Source organism: Vulpes vulpes, chromosome 1 (genome assembly GCF_048418805.1).
Source record: "Vulpes vulpes isolate BD-2025 chromosome 1, VulVul3, whole genome shotgun sequence".
Taxonomy (NCBI): Eukaryota; Metazoa; Chordata; class Mammalia; order Carnivora; family Canidae; genus Vulpes; species Vulpes vulpes.
In genome coordinates this window covers 74,299,525-74,320,518 of record NC_132780.1, presented here as the reverse complement: position 1 = coordinate 74,320,518, position 20,994 = coordinate 74,299,525, and the positions used below count along the sequence as shown (strand labels likewise).

Below are 20,994 nucleotides of genomic sequence, written 5' to 3'. Positions count from 1 at the left end.
CTTGATAAGTATCCTCTTGATCCCCTTCATAGATCACCAATCTCCTGCCCACCTCCTGTCTGGCAACCACTAGTTTGTTCTTTGTACTTAAGAGTCTTTTCTCGGTTGTCTTTGTTTCTCTTTGTTCGTTTTTTTTTTTTTTTTCTTTAATTCTGTACATGTATGAAATCATAAGATACTTGTGTTTCTCTGACTGTTTCACTTAACACTTAGCATAATACCCTCCAGCGTCATCCATGTTCTTCAGATGGAAAAAAAAAAATCATCCTTTTTGAAGGCTAATAGTCCTCTGTGGTGTGTGTGTCTTTATTCACCTATGGATGGACACGTGGCTGCTTCCATATCTTGGCTATGGTAAAAAAAAAAAGCCACAAGAAATACAGGGGTACCTATATCTTTTCAAATTAATGTTTTCATTTAAACACAATAGTTTTCAAAATAACTTTTTTTTCCTTTTAAGAATACTTGCTCTGAGTAGTTCACATCGGATGGTTTCCTTGATGTTGATGAAAATCTTTCTTTGCTGACATGATAGCCTTAACATCAGGCAATGCTGAGCTTTAGTCTTCCTCTTGTACTTTATAACCCTTTGTTCCTTTTCAGTTTACATCCTATAACTCCAGTTGGCTTTTCTGAATCTGAGGCAGGCTGCCTGGTGGCGAATTCTAGCCTGAGGTGTCCCGGCTGGCAAGACGTAGAACCAGAATTTCAGCCTGGCAGCCTGACCAGAAGCCTTGCCTCTGACTGTGCCTATCGTTTCATGGTGAGGCCTACTCAGGACTTGATGGACATACTGGACAAATGAATGTATTTATTGTCCTCTTACTGTCCAGAATTTCTGTACTTATGGAATGGAAGTACTTATTCTGAAAATAAAACCTCATAGAGTTTGGAGGGCAGATTGTGTGTGTGTGTGTGTGTGTGTGTGTGTGTAGCTGAGTATAATTTCCTCCCTTAACGAAACCCACGGGAGGAAGGGATTCTCTTAAATGAAATGTGATTGTCAGGCCCTTAGCATGACTGCCATCATTGACAGTATCCGCCAGAGGGGCTTGTGAGTATCACCATGTCAGCTGTAGATTCAGGAAATTCACAGGCATATGGATGAAATGTCCGCCTGCTGTTCATATTGGACTTAGAACAAAATCACTAGAAACTTCACTTTTTGTCTTGGAAGGTATAAGTGATTGAATGGAATCACACTTCCACGTGTAAAACATACACTCTGTTTTTTATGCTCCTGGTTTGCTGCATGCAGTTGTCCCCCCATCTGTCAGTGAAGAATTTTAAAAAGTCCCACCAGATAGCATTCTAGAACATGAGGCTTATTAGCGTGGGTAACTTTCTTGCAAATCCCCCTCTCTTTCTCTACTTTTTTTTTTAACATCAAATTTTTTTAATGTGAGAAAGGAGACTCAAAGGGTAAATTTGCTATTCCAGGATCTTAGACAAATGGATTCAATATTGAAATTATTTTTTTTTTGTTTTTGAGGCACTATTTTGTTTCCCGTGAATTTATCTGTAATTTTAAGTGATACAAGAGAAAATTGACACATTTTTCAAAATTTGACATTCTGGTGCAAAAATTTAGACTTTTAAAATAATAAGCTGATGCTAAATTTCATGTGTGAAAATAAACCAATAAAAGATTTATGCTAAAGTGCTAATGGTATTCTGTGTAGTGGGCTCCCAGGTCACTTGGTATTTGTACGAACGGATTCCTAGGATACAAGAAAGAGTCCAGAAGTAGGCCCAAGTCCAGTATATGATTAAAGTGACATTTCAACTCAGTGGGGGGAAAAGATGGATTTTTTTTTCATTAAATGATGTTAAGCCAACAGACTGACTACAAGAAAAAATTAAGTCAGATTCCCATATTATTATTTCTTCCACTGAAAGAAATTCCAGACAAATCAGAGATGCAACTATACAATCTCTTTGGAAAGCAATTTGACAAAATCTATCCACTGAAGAAGCACATTCTCATTACCCCACCAATTTCTCTTCTGGGAATTTCACATAAATGTATTGGACACATGGGGGATGGTGTATGAGGAGGTGCATTGCGGCATTATTTATGGTAGCAAAATGCTGAAAGCACAATACATGAGCATCAGCATATGCTTGTTAGACTGTGGAAGTTAAACACAGCAGATGACATGGGGCCACAGGGAAGAGCCACATGACCTGTATGTGCTGATGGACCACGGAGAATGTGTCAGACCATTATATGAAAAAAACGAACACCAGTGCCCAGTGCAGAGTACAATTTGGGTCCACTTAGATGTTTAAAAGCAAAAAGGATCTCTGTGGGTGGGATGTTTGATTAAGTATATATAGGGAATTCCTTAGAGGTCGTTGTGTGGAGAGAATGGCAGCCTAAGTGGTAGACATATTTTTTTGAAGTGCATATCCTTTTGTTTTGCTCGAGTTTTTTTTTTTTTTTTAAACTGGGAAGGTATTACTTTTCGTATAAAAATAAAAACCTAGTCAAAAATACAATGGATTTACTCCAAAACAGTTAAAGTGAATCCAACAGACCCTCATCAGCATGTATAATCTCAAAAACATGGTCTAACTGAAAACAAGACAGCTTGAAAAGAGATAAATCCCATGTAATGTTGTGTAGGTCAGTTTTAAGAACATAAAAGTTATTTATGAATGTGTACATACCCAGTGGAGGATAAAAATGTCTGCAGGAATGGATATAGATTCAGAAAAGTAGTTGCTGGGGGTGATGGAAGGAGAAAGAGGGAGTAGAGCAGCCACGTGTAATTGTTCCTTTGTTACTGGTTGTCGGGTTCCTCAGCAAATAGTGCCAAAGGTTAACAACAACAACAACAACAAATCAGGTTTTTGCTGCTTTTTGTGCTTTCCTTATCTATTTAAATGTAAAATTTATTATTTGAATTTAAAATTGTTTTGAACTTATGTTCGTTTTCCCAGCACCCCTATTGTATTTGATTGTTACATGATTCTTACTGAATTGAGTAATGCTTTTAAGAAGTCACAAATAATCTTTCTCCTTTTTTTAACCCTAACAATAGGTCAGCAGCGGCAATGACCCCTGGTCAGCCTGGAATGCTTCTACATCTGGAAACTGGGACAGCACTGATGGGTGGGGAGCCAAGCCAGAGGGGGCCGCAGCCCAAAGAAACACCTCCAATAACTGGGACACCGCCTTTGGTCACCCCCAGGCCTACCAAGGACCAGGTGAGGAAGGGGCCTCTGCTGGTGATCAGCCCACCCTTAGAGTGACTAGGGAAGGCGTCTGAGTTAAAAATAGAATTTAATAAGGTGCGCTCTCAGGTACTCTTATTCACTAATAGCAAACCTAGATTTCTGGACTCAGATGTGGGTAGTTGTTAATTATAATCTCTAGTCACAGCTTCCATCATCCATCGTAGAGTCACAAACGCTTATAGGGGCCAGGTGCGTGAGGCAGAACAGGCAGCCCAGTGGCTGCGGGAGACAGAAGGGGTCACCCTCCTGCTGCCAGCAGGTTGATGCCATTGTGGGAGACCCCCATTAATCTTCCTGGTCTCCACAGTACTGGAGACTAGAAATCTCCGTTTTTATGTCATCTTCCCACTCCAGAGTCTTAGCTGACACACATTTGTTTTAAAACCTTGGGCCAAAAAAATGTGTATACAGATCGAATATGACTTATCACCTGCTGGTTTATGACCTCTGACTTAATGGTTTTATCTTTTCCCTCACTACCTGTTTGACTCCCTGGCTTTAATAAAAGTACAGAGGCAAAAGGAATCTGTAGAAGGGAAACAGTTCAAGAATTAAGCAAAAGGGTATTTATGTCTGGTCTGAAATTAAAAAGACAGAGATCTGCCTCTCACTTTTTTTATGACCTGTGTATGAGCACATCACGCAGAAAATTGAATGTGCTGGTGGCAGGGAACCTGTATGGAGGAGATATGAAGGGCACAGGGTCCTCTTGTAGCCCAGGAGCCATGAGTTAGTGGAAGGGCTATGACCCACCAGCTGACCTCTAGTTCTGTACTAGCTCAGCCCTTATCCTTCCAGTACATTCTGTTTTTCATTTTCATTTTGGCATTTGTCTCCCAGCTTCTCTTGGCACCCCTAGGGCAGAGACCCCAGGGCCTGATAGCAAGAGGACATGGGACTCATTCGGGAGGGAGACAAAGGCCCAGACAGTGGGAGGAGGAAGTGGCAGGGAAGGCTGGCAGCAGTGTGCCCCCCAGAGACCACAGTTAGAGTAGGAGGCTGCAGGCGCTGCTGACTCCCCCATCTCATTTCTTCTCTTCCCCTTCCTTCTGCACACCCTTGTCCTTCCCTTACCGGCATTGTCATCAGTGTTAATTCCTTTTCAAGGATCTTTATGTCCCCCATCCTTCCTTCCCAGTGTTCATGATTGAAAGGGTGTTGGATCTGTTTATTTGCAGGTTTATAAAGTGAGAGGTATCCGTGTTCAGGCGTTGCCCTTTGGACCCACCACAGAGCTGCTCCTAGTCTGCACCTCCCTGAAGTTACTTTGACAGCCTCATTGTTTCTGACTTGTCTTTTGCACTAAAAGGCAGAATCTGCAGTTGGAGCTCTGGAACCCACTAGAGAGCCTACACTGTACATCTGCCTTATAATCCTGTGCTACACCTTTTCTCCTCTCTTTTAATTGGCTAAGGCAGTCAGTAGCTACTGTCAGAAAATTAAGTGGTTCCATGTTTATTCCATTTTTGTTCACTGGTGGTCTTCTGTGCGCACCCCTAGCAACTGGTGATGACGATGAGTGGGACGAAGACTGGGACGACCCCAAGTCGGCTGCTCCTTACTTCAAGGATTCAGAGTCGGCAGAAGCAGGGGGTGCTCAGCGGGGCAACAGCCGTGCCGGCTCCTCCTCCATGAAGCTGCCGCTCAACAAGTAGGTTCAAGGAGCATTGGGGAATGTAAACTCCATGCCGAAACAGACAGGAGGTCCGAGGAGGCTTCCTCTTCTCTGGGATCTCTGAAGTTTGGGGTGTCATTTGATCATTTCTCTTTGGATCTTAGCTTTAGAAGCTTATTTAAAGAATTTTTTTTATCATTTTAAGGTGAAATACTTGTTTTGTTTAATGATCTGCCAAATACTGTTTTTACCTTTACATGTTGAGGTCTTGTTGATGTCACAGGAAAGCTAAAAATAACATTAATAATAATAACCCTCCTTTAAATGTTTTACTGTTTGTCGATCACTCACTGTGTGCCAGGCATCATGCAGAGTGGTTTCTATGTGCTGTCATGTGACCCTCGTATCCCTCTGTGGTGCATAGAATCTCTATTCCACTGTGGGAAAAACAGAAGCCCAGAGGGGTTAAGTGTCCAAGCTCACACAGGTGATAAAGTGATCGAGTCAGGATCCCGATAAATCACTCAGTCTCTCAGCTACTCTGCCTGGTATGTTTTAAGACTTGATTTCACTTAGATTTCTCTTAGATTAAAACGATAAGAAGAGTTTGGAACAGGACTTGTAAGTAGAATCCCCACCGGAAAGTATGTGAGAAGGGGAGAAAGTGGATGTAGCACTTTGGGATTCTCCAGGGGAGGGTCCTGGATGAGCCTGTAGTTCACCCCAGGGTAGCTAGAAGGAGCTAAAATTGATGACTTCCCTAAGAATCTTCAGATGCTCTCCTTACAGCAGTGTGTTTCATAAAGTTTTTCTAAACTTACTGCCACTTTTTCTCCATGTTCCAAGTCCATGATTCAAAGCAGACAGAAAAGAATGTTAATATGTCTGGGAAAAGTTGCAAACATAAGGTTTGCTGTATATCTAGATGTCAGAGTCTGGATCTAGATCTACTTATATAAGTTTGAGTCGGCCCAGTTCTCCCTTAGTATATTTAAATAGCATCAGGTGATTACAATGAGTTGTCTTTTAGACACATATTATCCCTACTTATCTGATCACTTTCTTCCATTATGTATTTTCAGGCTTAGCTGCATGCATGATACAATTAGTCACTCAGATTGACTGTATCCTAGTTCTTACAGTGGAACGTGAAGTACTCAGTGTGGTCTGCAGTGATGTAAAGTAGGGTGCTGTGTAAACCTGTTTGACTCTAAAGTATCTCTCAGTCCCATTTGGACAGTGAAGAAGCACTGACTCTGCAACACGTATGTGGCCAGGAGTTCCTGGCTAATGAGGCAGGGCTTTGCCTCCTGCCCAAGCTCCTGACCCTGCTTTCTCCTCCTCTCTGGGGCCCCACTGCTCTCTCATCTGCTGTATGATCTTGGGCAAGTTGGGTAACCCTTTCGAACCTCAGTTTCCTTATCTCTGAAGTGAAGGGGCTGGCTTTAATTTAAAATTCTGTCTGCCCAAAAACTTCAGTTCGGGCTGAAACCAAATCAAAGGAGTCTTAATTTGACCTGGAACCTCTGAGATGTGCCCCCACCGCCCGCCTCTCATGCTGAGAGCTGCTTAAAATCCTGTGTGTGTGTGTGTGTGTGTGTGTGTGTGTGTGTGTGTGTGTGTTTTATTTAACTAGACTAATATATAAATGACTCACTCATAACAGCCATAAAAATTATTTAAAATATTAATGTTTCTCAGCAGTTAATCCATTTTATATGACAGCTATATTCCAGTCATGGAACATAAACCTTACACTAGAGAAGGAGATTAGAAATTTAAGTGTATTTAGCATTATAAGAATCCATCCTGATAATACTCAAAGAATTAACAAATTGCACAGCCATTCGGTATTAAATGAGTCAGCCCTAGAGTTTTGCTGTGATCCCTGAGAATACTGAAGGAGGTATGAGATGGAACCTCTGCTCTCAGAAGCTTACAGTTTAGTCAAGGAATTGTCACTCTCTGTAATTCCCCAATTTTTCCATCTGTATTTTCTAGCAAAAGTATAGACTCTTTAATAACTGTTCCAGATTAGTCCGTTGAGCATTTAGTGTATTCCCATAACTTGACTAGGTCCTGGAAATACAAATACTTTCTCTAAGGTACTTCTAGTCTGCTGTAATGTGTAAATGGATCATGGTGATTAAGCATGATACATTATATACATAAGTTTGCTCAGAATGTTGAAGAAGCACAGAGCTGTACCCGAGGCTGTAGGGAATACTTTCAAAGAGATGATAACATAATTAGAAATAACTTTAATTTATGAGTATATATACTAGGCTCTTTATATAACTCTTTCATTTAATTCCCTTATTCTTTTAATTCCCTTATTATCTTAAAAGGCAGGTCATATTGGTCCCATTCCTCACACAAGGAGACTAGAGCTCTAAAGGTCACATAGCTATTAATTGTTAGAGTTGGCATTCAAATCCAAGACCATCCAGCTCCTAGACCCCTCTTTGTTCTCTCTTATATGAGCTGTGTTTAAAGATTGTCTAGGGGAAAGAGGATAGAGGTAAGTCATTTGAGGATGAAGGAGGGGCCCCTGAAACCATCACATGGGTCTTTAGTTTGCTATATCAATGAAATAGAAGTAGTGTAGCTGTTTTTTTGTAGAATTAATATTTCTTTCCCTAGTATAGGTATTTTGCTTCCTGAGAGTCTTTTTCCCCCCCATTTATTAAAAGCACTTCTAAAACCCAAATTATTCAAAAAAAAAAAAAATTCAAAAAAAAAAAATAAAAAAATAAAACCCAAATTAATCTTGCCCTACTTGTCCAAAATAGTGCTTTGGACCACTGTATGTATATTCCAGCTTTTCTCCAATTTTAGAATGTTTGGGGTCTCTTTACTAAGGAGACCCGTTTTCTTTTGTGTCTCATAAACCAGTTCTGAAGATGACTCTAAAAGGAAATGGCACAAGTGCTTATGAATGGTGACAGCTTTTTTGGAATAATTGTGGCCTCCTAGAGGGATTATGTTGAAAGGCAGCTTTAATTTGGATACAGAAATGTTGGCGTGTGGCCACTGCCCCATGCATTCAACTCAAATGGCTATGCTTGCTACTTTGTCCTCCTGTGCCCTGGGGGACAATTTTCTAGGCTGCCCTTCACTCTTTGTAGGGTGATAGAGTGTTTTAGATCCAGTTAAGCAAATAGAGTACCCGTAAATATTACACCTTCTGGAGTCAAACTGCACTCTTACCAGATAAAACCTAATTAAATGACTAATTGGCCATTGAACAATCTGATTACATTAGGTTTCATTTACCAGTTTCCTACTCCTGGTACATCTGAAAGGCAGAACAAGGTTAAAACTGTTGTATTCAGTCAATGCGGACAAGACTTGTAGAATTCTATGAGGAAAGACCTAAGACTCACGACATTTGTCTTCATGACTAGGTTTCCTGGATTTGCAAAACCTGGAATGGAACAGTATTTGTTGGCCAAGCAACTAGCAAAACCCAAAGAGAAAATTCCTATCATTGTAAGTTAGCTCATTTTTGTTTGCTTGCTTTGTTTTTAATTAAGCTCTTTTATAATACCTTAAAGTTAAGAGGGTTATTAGTCTTCTGGAGGGTATTTTTTAACAGATTTAATGTTCCACATAACTGACAATATATATTAGTATTGTAAGAATGCTAAAGATAATTAGCATTAATTAATGCCAGCCATTATATGTAGATATTTTTTATTTTTACCTTTAAGATTATTAGTAACTGAACTAACCACACCTATAGTGTATATTCTTTTAATAATCTTTCCTCTCTAGGGTGTCTTGAAGTATCTTTTACATGCTGTCTTTCTACCAACTCTGTATATTTAGCTAATAAACCCAATTCAAATATTTAGTTTCTGCCCTGGCAAAGTACATGCATATTATCAAAAGATGCCCTTTTCACTGCCTTGGTAATAATTAGTCTGTCTTCCAATAAACCAGCTGTCAGGTCACAACAAGGCACTAGCAAGTAAAAGCTAGGAATTAGTGACACCATTAAGAATCTCTCTCTTAGAATAACTTGATTATTACGTGTCATGGGCTTTCTGACCCAAATGTCAATTGCTGATAGATGTTGTGTCCTAAGCACTGTCTAGTGCTATATTTCCAGATGAAATTCTGGAAAAGAGAACTCTGGCTATCTTTTGACTCTATTGACTTAACCCTGTAACTGTAGGATGGGGTTGGGGTTGCGGGAGAGTCTTGAATGTAATCACCATGAACCCAGACAAGGCTGGAGAAACATCTCATCTTATTCTATCATCTCTAGTCCTGGGAAACTTGATAAAATGCATAAACGATACTGGATTTTTTTTTAATTATTATTAGTTGTTCCTACATCTTTGAAAAGCTTGAAAGCCTAGAAGCTCCAGAAAAAAGCATTGTGACCAAGAGCCCCTTTCATCCTTTTTCCCTCAAAGTGAATTTGGGGTAATTATCTTAAGTGACTAAAGATTATTTTAATTTTTAATTTTTTAATTAAATTTTTAATGTTTAAATTTTTTCTTCAGTTTTTTTTTTTTTTTTGTAAATTACTGAACATGTATTATTCTTTTCACTAAATTTAAAACTCCACAGGACTAAGAGCCCTCAAAAGGGACTTTATCACAAGCACAATAGTATTGGAACTAAAATACCTCAACATCAGAGTTTTTCTGTAAGTTTTAGGTGCCCCCAGGCCCATGTACCCTGTAGGCCAGCCTGCCTATGCATGTTCCTCGCATGGAAAGGGCAGCCGAAGGATAATGCCTTCGAGTCTTCGGAAAGCCAAGAGAAAGCAGATCTGTGGTTCTTTACTCTTAAGGCACAGTAACCCTGCCCACTAATAAAATGCAATCCCCTGGATCTTGGGCCCTACTTGATCAGAATTGCCTCTTGGTCCCAGTCACTGAGGAAAGTTCGTCAGAGACTCCTGTTCTACAGCTTTCAGCGTTTTCTGGATCTGGGCTCCCTCTTGAGGCCTCATAGTAGCTTATTGTCAAGATCTCTCTAGTCCCCTCGTAAGATTGTTTGGGTCCTGGTCAGCTTCCCAACCTCATAACCTCTGAACCCCCCATACCCTACCCCCACTTTGAGAAAGTTGGAGGGAAATTTGACATTGTCAGGACATCCAGGTGTGTAACTTTATATTCCACAAAACTACTAGTCTGTGAGAGATTGGAAATTTTTAAAAACTTGGCCTTCATCACATATAACTAAGACACCTGGACTAGAGAGAGGAAAATTGTGTTCTATCCTGCCTCCCCTGGAGGGGAGGGAGATAGACCTCTCTTCTCCATGGCCTGAGATGACCATGTGGGGAGCAGAAGGATTTGCCCTAGCAGGTGAGTCTTTAAATATAACCTTATCAGGAATAGAGAGCATTTATAGAACTTCACAGAAAAGAGAAAGAATGACCCTCCAAAGGGACTCGTAGTCCTAAAAAGAAAATCATTTGACAATTTATATCAAATATATTGACTGTTTTTCCATGTGACAAAATTAACTCTTCGTGTAACATTATGTAGGTTGGAGATTATGGCCCAATGTGGGTTTATCCTACCTCTACATTTGACTGTGTGGTAGCAGATCCCAGGAAAGGCTCCAAAATGTATGGTCTGAAGAGCTACATTGAATATCAGTTAACACCTACAGTAAGTATCTAAATTATCAAAAATAGATTTGTGCTTGCATTCCTAGCTAAAATTTGCTTTTTTCTTCATTGTCCTTAGTTGGCATTGGTAATGTTTTCTTCTCTTTCCCTTATCTTGTAGAACACTAATCGATCCGTAAACCACAGGTATAAGCACTTTGACTGGTTATATGAACGTCTCCTGGTTAAGTTTGGGTCAGCCATTCCAATCCCTTCTCTTCCAGATAAGCAAGTCACAGGTGAGTGCACGTGACACTCAGGATAACAAATAACAAGACAGTGGATAGAGCATCTTTCCTCATGTGAATCAGTATTGACATTTTCCATCTTCTAGAAGAACAAAATGTTTGAGTTTAGAAACAGTGGCTAAATACTATAAATCTATATATACTGTACATGTATTTGGAAGTTACCTAAACACCTAATGAGAATGCTTCATAAAATTTTCTATCAGAGTTCTTGTATATGTATCTTAAGTTCTAGTGAACTCATTGTGTCCTTGTTGCTACTTGATTGCCTATAAAAGAAATGTGTGAATTTTTTAAATGTGAAAAGTGACACCTGAAAAAATAGAAATGATCCAGATAGCCTGGAATGGAAATAAAAATGTATGATCCAAATGATGTAAACATGTCATGCAGTCTAGCCATGTTGTTTTCGTGGAAGCATCAGAAGCCACAGGGCCTCTAAGTATTAACTTAAGATGTTGCAAAGTTCTCCACTCAATTATTTTGGTGACTATTAATATTTCAGTGTTTTTGTTTATCATTATTACCCTGTTCCATTTATTTAGGGTGTCCTATTTCCCCTGCTCCCCCTGCCTCAAATGATTTTCTGGTAGATAATTCACAATGCTACCAAAGCCGTTTGTAAATATGCAGTCAGAGAGTATTTGTTTCTGTCTACTTTGAGAACTGTCACTGTTTTGTTTTGTTTTACATCTTTAGCCTAGTATAGAGCCTGGAATATCAGTACTCAGAACTCAGTATGTTTGTCTTGGAATAAAAGTGTGTAAAGAAGCTGAGCTTTACTGAAGATTAGAAAGAGTTTTAATATGTAGCTAGAAAATTTGCAACTAAGTGAAACTAGTAGTATAGAAAGGAAAGAATCAAAGATGAGAATAAGGCTTACAGAGGTCAGCACTAGAGAGGCCTCAAGACCTCAAAAGGTTGACCTGAACTCAGTTGGAGGAGGTGTGGAATGCATGAAGGAAGGCTTCTTTCCTGGGGGTCAGGGAAGATGGAGAGGGCTTAGTCCTCGCTCAGCAAGAGTAAGATGCAGGTAGTTCAGAGAGGGTGGGGAATTTGGCGGCCAGATGGCAAAGCCAGCTCCAGATGCTTTCAGTTTGGGGAGGCGGGACACGGGTGTCCCTGCCAACCAGATGTCACGGCTCATGCACTGCCTCCCATCAGAGCCGTCCAGCAGGCTCTGCTCAACACCACTGGCTCAGGAATTGGAATCTGACTCCAGAGCTTGCTCTGTTAAACTCACAAGATGTGCATCAACTAGTCCTTAGCTCGAATGAGTTACCCTAGGATAAGAAAGTTATTATTCTCCTTAGAACTTTACTTTGTGCTTTACTTTGTTGTACGCTTAGGCTTCTCTGAAATTTTTTGAGGAGATGGAGTTTTGCTTTTTAAAGACGTTGTTTTGATTGTGACTTTTTTTTTTTTTTTGAAAACTTTTCAAAAATTTCAAATTGTGCATAGGAGAGTGGAGAGTGAGGCTGTGTTGCCAGATGGATCATGTGTTATGGCCATCATCTGGGCAGAGCCAGAGTAGCTGAGTGAAGGCCACAGAAGGGCAGCCAGGTGGTGTAGATGGATCGCTGCTCTCTTCCACCCAGAGGTGTCCTCAGGCCCCCAGTTCTGGGCCCAGCTCAGATAGTCACTGTTACTCCTCTTGGTCATCCTTATTGTTTGAAATCACGGCTTTCCTTTTACAAATTTATGTCCATGAAAAGTTTGGTTCTGCCTTTCTCCTTGCTTTCAAATTTCAGTCTGTTTCCTGAATTTTATACTATCCTTTATCAACTTGATTAGCACAACAGGTGCTTTGTAGTAGCTAAATAAACAGACTCATGAGCTATTTTGGGGCTGTAGGGATTCCTCCTATCTTTTAGACTTTAATACATTGTTCGTTCTGAATCTAGATAACTCAGTGCTGTTTTAAAGCATCATGGAGTCACAGTTCTCCACCCCCATACCAAGGTTTGGTTTTTTAAAGTGCAGGCCCGAAGCCAGGGGGATGTCCTAGAAAAGCAAGAAAGCAACAGCCGCTCGGTCTGAAGAAAGTTGAGCTTTGATTCACTGACTGGGATATGTGCCGAGGAAACCGAAAAGCACAGAAGCCACTTTATTTCTCCTCTCTCTCGTTTGCCTCCTGCCTGTGGTCCCCACAAGATCATTATTATATAAACTCGCCTCTCACTTACATCCTGGAGAAAAGAAACAGGAATGCCAAGTAGACAAGTAGATGATGTCATGATATTTCTGTGGACTTGATAATCAATCTCTGAGAAACTTACAGCAAGTGATTTTTATTTGTTGATAGATCTTCTTCATTGTGAAATAATATTGGATGAATCTAGTTTTATTCATGGGTGCCAGACTGGTACTCTCCCATCCTTGGTGAAAACCTAAGGTTCGTTGAAAGTGGGGAATTAGAAATCTCTCTCCCCTAACCTTCTTTCTAGTTCTCTGGAACCTGGTAGGAAAATCCTGACCTGTACAAAATAACATCTAAAGTCAGAGTTCAGAATAAACCAGCAATGTCAGAAAATTTTTCAGGAGGAATAAGAATCACTAATAATTAGTTAATTTCGGTCAATGAGTACGTTATAAACTATTCGTATAACTCACTTTCTCCTAATAGAGAATTCAGTGTAAGCCAGGTTGATGCTGACTTACTGGGTCTTTTTTGCCCAGGAGGTGGGTCAACTTCTTTCCTAGGGCTCAGACTTTGTTTCTTCATAGTTTAAGTTTCTGTAGCACTTAATCTGTACTCCTAATAAGTGCAAAATTTGAAGTGTTTTATTATATAGGAAGTGTCCAGACCCATCATGCTGTTCAAGTGACACCTCTTAGGTAAGGAGTTTTTGCTACGTGGATCTGTAATGCTCTTCCCTTTAAAAGAAATTTGTGCTTATTTGTACTTGTAATTTCTAAAGGAAAGGCCATGGCTGCACTTTTAAAAGTTTATTTGTAAACCTCTGTACAGTAAATTCACTCCTTTTGGTGTATAGTTTTAAGAATTTTGACAACTACCACTGTAGTCTTATAACCACAACTATATTCAAAGGACAAGGCAAGGTGTCCCATCTCTTCCCCAAATTCCCTTGAGCTGCCCTTTTATATTCAACCCCAACCCCTAGTTCTAACCCATGACAACACTGATGTGTTGTCTCCATATTTTTACCTTTTCCAGAATATCGTTATAAATGGAAGCATTTAGAAATGCCTCAGGAAGCAAGAAAAATCTCAAACAACCTAACCTTATGCCTAAAGGACTAGAAAAAGAAGAGCAAAGCACAAAACCAGCAGAAAAAAGAAGTAATATAGAGCAGATATAAATAAAAAAGAAACTAAAAAAAAAAAAAAAAAAAACAGTAGAATGGATCAATGAAACCGAGAACTGGTCTGTCCTATCCCCCACCTCCCCTCCTCGCCATAAAAACGGAAGCATACAGTGTGTAGTCCTCTGATTCTGGCTTCTCTCACTCGACAGTATGCGTTTTGTTTATCCATTCACTCCTTGAAAGACATTTGGGTTTCCAGTCTGGGACATTTATAAATCAAGCTGCTAGAAACATTTACATAAAAGTTTTTATACAAGTGTAAGTTATCATTTCTCTTTGGTGAATGAATACCTAAGGGTGGAATGACTAGATCATTTGGCGGGTGTATGTTTCATGTTTAAGAAACTGCCAAACTATTCCAAAGCAGCTGGATCCCACCAGCAGAGGATGAGGCTGGTACCAGGAGCTCCACATCCCTACTTCCACTTTGGATAGTGTCAGTTTTCCTCTATTTTAACATGTCTACTAAATATGTAGTGGTACCTCATCATGGTTTTAACTTGCATTTCCCGTATTGAGCATCTTTGCCTGTGCTCATTTCCCTTCCATATATTTTCTTTGGTGAAGAGTTTGTTTAAATCTTTTGCCCATTTCTTATTAGGTTGTTTTGAGAAATCTTTATATTCTGGAAACAAGTCCTCTGTCAAATAAGGTGATTTGCAAATAATTTGTCCTGAGCATGGCTTGTCTTTCTCTCAACAGTGTCTTTCTCATAACAAAAGCTTCTCATGAAGTTCAAATTACCAATTGAAAGTTTCTTTCATGGATTGTGTTTTAGACATCATGATGAAAACCTCATTACCTAACCCAAGTTCACAGTAATATTTTCTCCAGAAAGTTTTGTAGTTTTAGATGAATTTCAAGTTAGTGTTTGTTAGTGTTTGTATAAGATGTGACTGTGATAAGGCAGAAGTTTATGTTGTGCACCTGGGCATCAAGTAGTTCACTGTTGAAAAGTGTTCTTTTTCTGTTGAATTTCCTTTACATCTTATCAAAAATCAATTGAACTATTTGTGTGGTTTTATTTCTGGACTGTATTTTGTTCTCTTGATTTGTGTGTCCATCCTAATGCCGACACCCCACTATCTTGAATTAGTGTAACTTTATAGTAAATCTTTAAATCACATAGTATAAATTCTCCAATTTGGTTCTTTTTCAGAATAACTTTGGACTATTTTTCTTTTGCCTTTCCAAATAAACTTGACTCAATTTGTAGATATCTAGAATTAATCATGCTGGGACTGTGATTGGTATACATACAGTTAGTAATTGTTATATCTCCCTGATGTTGTGACTCTTTTATAATTATGAAATGTGTCCTTTTGTGTCTAGTAAAATTCCTGTGCTAAAATCTATTTTGTTGGGGTTTTTTTTTAAGATTTTATTTATTTTTTCATGAGAGACACACAGAGAGAGAGGCAGAGACATAGAGAGAAGCAGGCTCCATGCAGGGAGCCCGATGCGGGACTCAATCCCGGGACGCCAGGATCCTGCCCTGAGCCAAAGGCAGACGCTTAATCACTGAGCCACCCAGGTGTCCCTAAAATCTATTTTGTCTGATGTTAATATAGTCACCCCAGTTCTCTTATGGTTGCTGTTTGCAAGACCTATCTTTTACCATCTTTTACTTCAGTCTAATGCTGTCTTTGAATCTGTATCTCCTGTTGACAACATTATTGGAGCTTGCTTTTTTTTTTTTTTCTTTATCACATCTGGCAACCTCTGCATTTTGATTAGAATTTTTGGACCATTCATATTTAATCATTATTGACTCAGATTTAAATTTGCCATTTTGACATTGTTTGACTATTGATCTCTTCCTCCCTTACTGCCTTTCTTTTGTGTGAAATATTTCCTAATGTGCTGTTTTAATTCCTCTCATTTTTCCTCTAAATTTTATTTTTTTAAAAGATTTTATTTATTTATTCATAGAGAGAAAGAGGCAGAGACACAGGCAGAGGGAGAAGCAGGCTCCATGCAGGGAGCTCGACGTGGGACTCGATCCCGGGTCTCCAGGATCACACCCCGGGCTGCAGGTGGCTCTAAACCACTGCACCACCAGGGCTGCCCATTCCTCTAAATTTCAAAAATTATATTCTTAGCGGTTGCCTCAGTATGCATCTTTCTGTAATATCACAGCATACTTCATATGAATACTCAATTCTAGTAAAATTGATAGAAACTTTTCTCCAGTATAGCTCCGGTTCCCTATCTCTGTTTATGTACTGTCATCTTACATTTTATATCTATATCTGTTATAAACCCAACAATATGGTATAATAATTACTGCTTTCTACAGTCATAGCTCTTAAGAGAAGAAGTTGGAAAAAAATACATATTTTATGTTAACCCACATATTTGTAGTGCTCTTCATTTCTCTCTGTGAATTTGGGTAATTTCCTTTTAGCCTGAGGTAATATTTTTTTAGCACAAGGGACTTCTTCTAATATTTCTGTAATACAGGTTTGTTGTATATGTAATACAGATTTGCTATATATATTATATATAATATAGGTTTGCTATATATATATATATAATTAGTTTGCTCATCTTTGTATGGGAATGTCTTTGTTTTGATTTTTGAAGGATAGGTGTGCTGGTTGTAGAATTTTCATGGCTGACAGTTTTCCTTTCAGCATGGTGAATATGTCTTTCCATTGCTCCTGACCTCCATTGTTATCAGATGACAAGTCCATCTATTCCACTGATTACATACACACGCACACATACCACTACCACCACCACCACCACCACCACCATACATCATGAGGCATTTTTCACTTGCTGCTGTCAAGATTTCATTTCTGTCTTTCAGCAGTTTGATTCTGCTGTATCTTGGTGTGGATATCTTCATATTTATCTTATCCAGGTTGAGCTTCTGGAAATCAGATTATAGGTTTCCATCAAATTTGAGAAACTTTCCTCTATTATTTCTTCAAATATTTTTTCTTCTTCTTTCTCCCTTCTCCTCTGGGGACTCTCATTACCAGTGTATTGGTATGCTTTATTTTCTGAGACCTATTCATGATACTTCCAGTTTTTTCTCTCTAGTCTTCATATTAGATCACTTCTGTTCATCTGTTTTCAGATTCATGGATTCTTCCATCTTGAATCTGCATTTGAACCCTTAGAGTGAATTTTTAATTTCAGTTATTTTCAACTCCAAATTTTTCATTTTAATTTTTTATAAGGGATCCCTGGGTGGCGCAGTGGTTTGGCGCCTGCCTTTGGCCCAGGCACGATCCTGGAGACCCAGGATCGAGTCCCACGTCGGGCTCCCGGTGCATGGAGCCTGCTTCTCCCTCTGCCTATGTCTCTCTCTCTCTCTCTCTCTCTCTCTCTCTCTCTCTCTCTGTGTGACTATCATAAATAAATAAAATAAAAAAGACATAATTTTTTATAAGTTCTTGAGAATCTTTGTTTTAATTCCATGTCATATTTGCCTTTACATTTTTAAATATAACTTCCTTTAGTTATTTGAGTATATTTCTAGAAGCTGCTTTGTCTGCTAAATTCAACATCCAGATACACTTAGAGATAGTTTCTGTTGACTACTTTTTTGTTGGTATGGGTCATACCTTGCAATTTCTCTGTATCTCTCTTGATTTTTTGTTGAAAACTGAACATTTTAGGGAATAAATTTTAGCAATCTTGATTCTGATTTTACCTCTCTGAAGGTTGTTATTTCTATTTTATGTTTATTTGTTTGATAAGTAACTTGCTTAGGGTAAATCTCTGAAATCTCTCTCCCCTGAAGTTCAATTATATTTGTATTTTTTTCTTTTAACTTTGGCTTCCTGGGGTTCACCCTTGCATCTCTGTAGATTAGTGGGAAGCCTGCCTCAAGCCAGTTAGGCTTCTGTCCTGTGCTGATGGATCTTCATGTGGAGAGGGGACTGCATTCAAAGCTCAGATAATTTTCAAGTTGGCTACCCTGGCTTTTTGCTTTTTTGTGGGCTTTTTTGTGTCTCCTTTACAAGTGTGTGCAACCTCAGAGCTGGCCAGGTGTGTGTGCCTGGCTTGGATCCCCTCTGGCCTCCACTGTTTCTGCACACAGCTTCAGCCTGGAATATGCTTGACCCAACCATGCAACCTTGGCTAGTGGAACCACTGGCACTTTATCTTGACCAGCCTCTGGATTGTCACTGCCGCCACCACCAAGCATGGGCATGTCCCACCACTCCAGGTCAAGCCAGCCTTCTACCTCACCAGGGAACCTGAAGCAGCCAGTCTTCACAGCCTGTTCTACACTGGTAGAGCTTCCATGTCAACCGAGGAGAGGGTGGGGAGGCACAGGGGCAGTGGGAGGAGATGGGAGCAGCCTCACGCCAGACAGAACGCTGCAGATTTCCACGGTTCTTGCATAAAGTTTAGCAGTTTTGCAAGTATAAACAATTCTCAGATGGCTGTGTGCCTTTGGTTGATTTCCAGAGCACTTATTTTTGGTGGGTTCTGTCCAGCTTTATAATTGTTTTGGGGGGATGGGAATAGCTGATTGCTTCACTCAACTGTAGCTGGAACTTTCATCTCCAGAAGCCTTTTAACTACTAGTGGTTTTATTTGGTAAGCTTATAAAAATGGTCAGTGTTCATTTGATGTTTGGTATGTCAGATTTGTTAAGCTGAATTTCTGCTCTTAAAATAGAAATATCACTCATTAAGCTATGTTTTAGAATGGTCATAAGTTCTGAGATAGTAGCTTTTACTATTGCATTCATGGAAAAATTGCTTTTTCTATTTTTGGCTTTAATTTTTAAAACCAGATGGAATAAGAACCACCGTCCTGAATTACTTTTCAAAAATAGTCAATTTGTTTGTGTTTTTGAGATTTAATTAAAAACGTTTGGACACGTTTTTATAAATAGAGAAATTTTATGCACTTTGTAAGACATTAAATTGTATTTTCTTTCCCCTTTCCTGCCCATAGGGCTTCATACGGTCACACAGAACTGGCATAGTTTTAGTTTATCAGACAGAGAAAGTTGTTCATACCCAGATAAGATTTGCTTTTAAATTTGTTGAGAGCTTAGGGATCCTTGAGGAAAATCGCATTTTGCAGCTGTGATTTTTCTTGTCACAATTAAAAAGTTTATTAGCTTGTTCAATCAGAATCGTTGTAAACTAAAACATCTGTCGTATCTTTCCCATGGTTCCCTGAAGCATTTGCTGTGTTGCAGCTTGTTTGTAAGTTAGTGAAAAACTGCCATGGTCTTTTACCTTTTACTGAATTACTTTCTCCCAAGTACCCGCTGAGACAAACATCTTCGTTTGTGGTGACGACAATTCTCATTATACACTGCATCTTAAGTCACTCTTGTTGTGCACCTTGCAGGTCGCTTTGAAGAAGAATTTATCAAAATGCGCATGGAGAGACTCCAGGCGTGGATGACCAGGATGTGTCGTCACCCAGTAATCTCAGAAAGTGAGCTTTTCCAGCAATTTCTAAATTTCCGAGATGAAAAGGTAGGACCTTTTATTGTGATAGTCTCAGGTCATATTGAGAATTACTACGTTTGCATCAATTTTATGTCTGAAAGTTAATAGGATGTTGGTTAGCTATTTCTTATTCCTTCCAAAGACCACGAGGGGCAGAACCCTAGATCCTAACCACAGGAAATTAGTCCTGCTCTGTGGAAGAACTGCTCACCAGAATGGTCTTCCATAAACTTGGAATAGAGTGGCCCAGAGTGGGCAGGAGGTGAAGGATATGATAAGGTGAGGAATGTTTTTCCCCAAGATGCTTTTAAAGATAGGAAAGGCCCCAAACAGTGCAGAGTATTTTAGTCTCATGAAATCAGGGAAGTAGAGTGAATGAGTTCTTAAGATTCCGTTTTGACCTTGCAGTATGATAATGTTATGAAAAGAAAAGTAGTTTCAGAGGTAGACCATCCTTCTCAAAACCAAGTCATTTTTCCAGAACTGCAGTCCCAACTCCACAGTAATGAATGCCAGTCTCTCTTTGTCCCCGTGGATAGTCATTCTGCCAGTGGCCATGTGTTCTTTGTTGAGAATCAAGAAAACATTGGCTGTCTGACATCTCATTATTGTCCTGCTTTGGAAACAGTTTTCTCTCTCTCAATAAGCTTTTACTCTATATTGTATCTTTTTATTCTGTAAAAAGATGTTTTCTCCATCTTTCTCTTATAACAAATATTACATATCTTAGAAAACAATGCAGAGAATAAAAGCATGAGTCAGCTCAGATGCCAACAGCAGATATGAAATACATTACAATCCTAGAAAAAAGTCATGACTTATTTTCAAGTTTATTTAAATGCTAGAATATTACATACTTTGTTAGAACTTTCAGAGATTTACTCGCTAAACTGCTTTATAGTACTTTCCCCTTGTTAATGTGAACACATTTATAATAAACATAAATAATCAGGCACTGTATGTGTTTAGAGACATAGGCATACACTTAGTATAAATATTTGGGCCTTATTCTCAGTTACTGCTTATTTCTAGAATTGGCAGGCTCATTCATTTCAATGTGTTGCATGTAACCAGGCCAGGAGCTAGAAAACGTGGAGGTGCTTCAACAATTTTTGTAGAGATTGCAGGTCTAGTCCTACAAGCTGCCCTGGAAAACTCTGATTTCTCTGGTGAGATGTAGTGATTCATTCACAATATGCCCTGTAACCATAGAGTGGTGAAACTGGGTTCTTCGAGTGAGTTCTGTCCATCAGTTTTGTTACTCTTTAGACACAAAAACTATAAGGCATCCCCTCCCAAGTTTGTCGCCTTAACTGTTACCCTCAGGACTTTAACAAAAGTCCTGATTTTACAAAGATTTGATTTAGAAAGCACTTCTAAAAGTTGTGTTTTATACAGAATATTGTAATTAAAAATAATAAATCTAGACACTGGGAACTTTGGATGGATTTGATATAATAGGAAAAAGAAAGAACTTGGATTCAGGGTG

The 20,994-nt window shown here is 39.2% G+C and overlaps 1 protein-coding gene across 3 annotated transcripts in view; it reads left to right on the top strand.

Moving 5' to 3' along the window:
* Window positions 1-20,994, top strand: part of SNX9 (sorting nexin 9) — a 114,504-nt gene that overhangs the window by 69,748 nt on the left and 23,762 nt on the right. For 2 of the 3 annotated variants that reach the window (XM_072767143.1, XM_072767146.1), the window contains exons 5-10: window positions 3,048-3,213; window positions 4,744-4,894; window positions 8,266-8,350; window positions 10,369-10,494; window positions 10,615-10,732; window positions 19,402-19,532. In XM_072767143.1, the coding sequence (XP_072623244.1) occupies window positions 3,048-3,213; window positions 4,744-4,894; window positions 8,266-8,350; window positions 10,369-10,494; window positions 10,615-10,732; window positions 19,402-19,532 (777 nt within the window). Of the gene's footprint in view, window positions 1-603; window positions 764-3,047; window positions 3,214-4,743; window positions 4,895-8,265; window positions 8,351-10,368; window positions 10,495-10,614; window positions 10,733-19,401; window positions 19,533-20,994 lie in introns of all 3 variants that reach the window. The other variant, XM_072767140.1, reaches the window with a different exon arrangement.